This window comes from Anas acuta, chromosome Z (genome assembly GCF_963932015.1).
Source record: "Anas acuta chromosome Z, bAnaAcu1.1, whole genome shotgun sequence".
NCBI lineage: Eukaryota > Metazoa > Chordata > Aves > Anseriformes > Anatidae > Anas > Anas acuta.
This window is the reverse complement of record NC_089017.1, coordinates 61010034-61016033: the sequence shown is the minus strand read 5'-3', so window position 1 is coordinate 61016033 and position 6000 is coordinate 61010034. Positions and strand designations below refer to the sequence as shown.

Genomic DNA, 6000 nt, shown 5'->3' with positions numbered 1-6000 from the left:
CTGTTGGCTTTACCTCCATAGTAGAGATCTTCAGCACCTTGGGGGTGTTCTGGCACTATGAAACAAGTATCACACTCCCAGAAGTGTGGAGGCCATGGCCGGATGCCTTATTAAAACCTCTGTTCATGGGTGAGGACAGAGAAGAAGAGCAGTAGACAATACCTGGGTTTATAAAACAGCAGCACTACACCATGGTACATCACATTGTGCATCACATTTACTTTCAGTCAAGCAAAACACACACACACAGCACTACAGCAAAAACTGCTTGTACATTTGAAATTTACCTCTCATAATCTCCCTGTACTTTTACAGTATACTTTTTCTTTTCCGAAGTATGGCATTGACTCATCCAGTGTGCTGCATATGTGATTATCTCCATGTAAAGCAGGCTGGGGATCTCTGGCCTAGAAGCATAAAAATTATGAAAATATTAACATTCTCTCCTGGAATTCTTAATATAATTAGACAATGAGAAGTGAAAGGGAAATCAACATACACAGAACAGTAAAATGAGAAAAGCAGGCTCAGGAGGTTTCACTGTTTTGTGATTCCTCTTTAATGTGAACTAGCTGTCTAATTATCAGGTTCTACAAATCAGCCAGTTTCTGCCCTTTTACCACTAAATCTCAGACTGGTCTCTATGAATCTGCTAACACAATTTCCCACTTACTTTCTTTGTCATAATGCAGGATAGCAATTTCTCTCCTTGTAGAGCTCTGTTTCTCTCCTTTGAACAAGTCAGTTTAAAGAAGAGTGTGGTCACTTATGCATGCCAAGATTACATCTGCCAAGGTTTCTCACACTAAGTATCATTCACACCTGAATGATACCTGAATTTCCTCCCAGTCGGACTGCTCCCTCCTCCCAGTCTTGATGCCAGTCTCTCCAGAACTCCCTGGCTGCCTTCCCTAGCATCCAGATGATCTCTTTTCCCAGCCACTCTCACCTTTTCACCATGATCTAATAAAGGCAATTCTGCTCACCAGTAATTTCAAAGTAATTCGCTAAGACAGTAGTTAGACTCACATAGCCTCTGTCATCCACTGCATAGGTTTGTACATAAGCTACTAATTTCCTGAGGAATTTGAAATTATTCTTGGTCAGTATCCGTGTTGTATCCAGATCTCACACAATATTTGTCAAGTTTAGAATGTTGTGACGATTTTCCTACAGCCTGTAATTAATCTTTTTAAAAACAAAACAAAACAACCAAACAACTTCCATCAAATTATTTAGTCAGTCTTTGATCAAATCTTGGAAATATAGGTCAAATTGAATTAACCCAATTACCCCTTGCTCTCCACTTCACTTTGTGTTTCAGTCATTCACTTGTCACTAAGATGAGCATTGTTTAAAGGAGAAAAGCTTTCCCTATCTGGGCAAAAAAGACTTGGTGGAACAGAAAGCTTTTTCATTTGGGGGCTGCCCTTGCCTTCACTTCCTTTCACTCCTCATCTGCTCATCATTACTGTAATGTTACTAAGGCAGAGAAACAGATGTCAACTGGCTCGTTTAGGAAAATAACATCCAAGAATGTACATATATTAAATTATTTTTTATATATTTATTTATTTATTTTCAAATTTTATATTGAAATTTATTTTATATATATTTATTTATATTATTATATAAATTATTTAATATAATATTACATATAATTACATATAATTTCTATGTAACTCTGTTATGAACCAAATTTTTTGAGGATTTTCCTTCTTCCCACTAGCTGTACAATAAATTTACAACACTTCCTAGCTGGTCTTATCCTCTTCTCAGCTTGCAGTGAATTGTGGGATGCTTGCTTTCTTTTAGCACCCTTGTAATGTGCAAATTTGATGGAAGAGGATAGTATTTTACTGCAGTTGCCAAAGGGCATCAATTAGTTTATTTTCTTTCATATACATTTTCCTAGTAAGCAGTAGTGATTCTTGGTCACACTGAAGAACAGATACCACTATTAAGGCTCTCAAATACATAAACAGCCCTGCTCTTCTCAAGAAAGCAATGAAAGGAGTAAACATGACCTTGAGCTCAAGGAAGTGCAGTGTAACACAGCTGCAGGGTTAAATATGTATACAGGTTATTTTTATGCTTCATCATCCAGATCTGTAAGTAATATGGTTCAGAAGTGATGCTGCATCACCTTGAGGAATTCACAGCTACACAGCATCAGTCAGAGCCAGATCAAAGACCTACTGCTGGAGGCAATAACTTTTTGGTCTCTGCTTGCCACGATTCAGAAATGCAGTTTCTCTGCAAAAGCCAGACTTACTGGACTAGAAAATTCATCAAGCTGTTTCTTTCAATTAGTCATCACGATGCACAGAATGAGTTTCAGCGCTTCTCAGCATTCCATATGGGTTAGCACTGGTTTCTGAAGATCATTTTGAAGTAGGCAAAGCTGGAGGGAGGATCAGGTAGGTCACTGCCATTAAAAACACTTTCATCAACTTCTGCCTAAGTGAAACTGCTGATTGCCCATTAATGCAGCCACCATCTTTCCATATATTCAAGACTACTTTGAAATCAGACCTTGAAGTATCTACTCCCTCTCCGCTTTTGTACTCTGTGATCAAATGAGAGCATAAGAAGCACATTTATTTAGCGTTCTCATCCACAGTCTTTAGCAGGAAGCAAATGTGTCAATTTTATTCCTGATTGATACCACATCAGTAGAGGTTAGGAACACATAAATTTACTGTTTGGAAAACATGGAAGCTCTGGAATAAGAACAAAAAAACACATTGCAAATCAACCTGAAAAACGTCAAACTAGAACCAGCTCGTGCAAAACAATTCAAAATCCTGATACTGAAATGGAGCTGATTATTAATTGGGACGGTTTAATAGGATACATAGCAGGGAAGTGAAAATATATATATATATGTTTGGGTCCTGCATCTCATTAGGGGGCAGAGAAGGAGCAGTCATTTGTTAGCAAAATGTTAACAGCAAGTCTACTGGGTATATATCTAGACAACTTACTGAAAAGCTTCAGACTAACAGAAATAACAGCATAACAGACTAGAGGAAGAATTTTGGGAAAAACTCTTAAAAGACTACCATGTGTATCAGCTTAGCCAGGGTAAATAAAGGGGAAAATAAAGCATGGAAGATGCAAATATCTGAAGGAAAGAAACATCAAGGGAATAAGAATGATTTGCTGTAATACAAAGCTTGCTGTGTTGAACAGTAAGATGAAATTAAAATAAGGACACAATATGGCTAATACAAAAAAAAATGCTAAAATATATTAAGCTATGCGAATTATCACAAACAGAACTGAAACACTGAAAGTGTTTAGAGATGGAAAAGAGCAATTTTTTTATATACAATCATTCTGAAGCAGAAATTAACATGATATAGAAACTTGCAAATAGCATTAATCCTACACCTCTTTTGTCACAATATTTTTATCTAACACAACAGCTAATGTCTTCAAAAATTGCAAACGTAAATATTGCATAGATAACAGCAGGAAATAGCCTTCTCCTTAAAAAGCTGTAATCTTGGCAGGCTCTTGTAAACACGAGCACATTTTTTCACTTCATATAGACATTGGGAATGCAACTTCGGAGTATTTATGCCACTTTTCAAAGTGAAAGTTTGGGGGAGTTTTCTCTGTTTCAGCCTCCCAGCAGATATACTGAGGGGAAAGAAGCCCACAGCAATTAGAACAACAGGACATACCTCTTGATGTTTCAGAGGCCATAGTGGCACAGCCTGCAGTGTACCCAAAAAGCTGCCACAGAAAAGCTGTACACAAAAAGCGTCCACAGCTGAGCCGCCCCCCCTCAGGTCCGTGGGACACTGGACTATGTGGCAGCACGGGGACTGTACCAGAAGAAATTCTCAATGCTTTTGAATGATCCATAGCTATTTTCATTATCTATTGCATTATTATTAAAACAGTGACAGCATGACAAAGACTGCAGATTTTCAGATAGATCTGCGGAACGAAATGGCAGAAAGCCTGCAATCTGACTGTACACACAATTAAAATGAACAGACTACAGAGACAGATGTAGTCCCCCCTGACCTTAATGATGTTGATGTTTACATATGAACCTCCCCACTCAGCTGCAGATAAGGAATGACAGACAATACTACAAATTAGTGAAGGTCAATAGAGCAGGAGGCAGCAGTTAGTCAATTACAAAAGCAAACCCTTTGCTAAAGCACCAAGTTCTGTGTTTTCTCAGTATAATCAACTGCCTGAGTCATGGAGTCTAATAAATTGAACTGTTTTTCCTTTGTCTAATTGACTGATGCGTGGAATGGCATGAACTTTAGGTGTGCTAGAATTTAAGTCTTAATATCATGTACCAAAAGGCAGACATCCAATTAGTCTGTCTTCAGGTCTAATGACTGCTTCCACAATGTACTGGTCCATCCAACCATGACAAAGTCTTTGCTTTGAAGGTGTTTAAAAAGAAAAAAAAACAAAAAATTGTTTACAAGCTATGTATGAACTCTACTGGGTGCTAGTAAAGTTGTTGTAGCAAAACAGTTCGTGTGTGAAGAACAAGGATTGAATTATAAACAAAAACAAAATAACACTTTTCTCAGATAAGGTATGTTCTTTCTGTCAGAAAGATGATGCAAATCATCAAATTCATCTTGAAGTAACAACGGATAATAGTATTCCTGATTCATTGCACAGAATAAAAAAAATAAAAACTCAAATAGCCTTTAGATCTGTCTTTTTCCCCTTGCCTCTATGGGTTATCTGGGTAAATATTCAAACTCTTTCTAAGTTACATACAACCTCAAAATTTTCAGGTTCATTGTTTGTCCTATGTTTCCCAAATATTTGAGCTGAACTTAAAATGGCCCACAAAGGAAATGCCTCCAGCTTGACACCTAGTGATCGGCAGCCACAACTACTGTTGTAGTTTAAGGGAGCTGCTACTATACAGCACTTCCTTTAGGCAAAGTGTTTGTCTATGTACTTGAGCTTAGATGCTATTGCTGAGCTTTAACTGTAATAAAGTATTGGAAAACAGCTTCTGCTACTATTGGTACCTGAATTTTCAAAGAAATACAAGGATGCCCAAATCTCATTGCAAGACTTGGTACCTAACAAAATCTCAGCCCAAACCAGGAGACATATTATTTTATGACCATGTATCTGAGTAAAAAAGTAGCTGGTTATGGAAGGCCCACAAATTTTACCTACTCCAGGATTTATGCCAGTCTTCCCCTCAAACTATGATATTAGAAATTGGAAAGTAGCTGTAAGACTCCACTATTACATATGTGTAGCATGAAAAGACAGTGCATGTAAGAGAATAAAAAATAAGACAAATTCCAAAAACTACTTTCTATGCACAATATATTCAGAATAATACTATATAATTTCTCCTTTGGAGAAACATATTGTCTAGGGTTATCATTAATTAATTTTGCTTGAAAATAAATTATAAGTAAAGTTCCCCTAACAATGCACCACAGAGCACGACCCCAGCAAAGGGATTCTTCTGAAATCAGAAACTAAAGAAAAACAGCTGAAAAGCACATTCTTGGAAATGCAAAACAAAATAGCTTTCATTTATGTGCTATTTGGTGACAAAGTATACATACGCTCTCTCTCTTCTCTTTAATCACACAATATTTTGCATGTCTATTTATACATTTTTATATATACAAATAAAACATACAATTTGAAAAAGCACCTACCAAATCTATTGAATTTCCCATTGTCATATTAGTACTTTCTCTGCTCCACTAAACCTCTAGCCATATTTTTCAACAGTCTCTCTCTTTAGGCTGGGAAATTTCCTAGCTATTTTCCTTCTCCCCCAGCTGCGCAGTTAAGAATGCCTTGCTAACATGTTTCCCTTGAACTGATACTGCTTCTCAACCATCTCTGTTCCCCAGTGTCATACTGCTATTTCCGCACTAAACTATGTATTCTATCACTACAGAAGATTCATTCCCTAAGAGGCAAATCAATTTATTTGCTATTACTCACTTCTTTCACCAAGGGGATACTTAG

General features: G+C 37.1%; 1 protein-coding gene across 1 annotated transcript in view; it reads right to left on the bottom strand.

Moving 5' to 3' along the window:
* Positions 1-274: 274 nt before the first annotated feature.
* Positions 275-6000, bottom strand: part of DTWD2 (DTW domain containing 2) — a 106263-nt gene continuing 100537 nt past the window's right edge. Inside the window, exon 6 of the mRNA XM_068667207.1 lies at positions 275-407. Coding sequence (XP_068523308.1) covers positions 291-407 — 117 coding nt within the window. The 3' untranslated portion in view covers positions 275-290. The remainder of the gene's footprint in view (positions 408-6000) is intronic.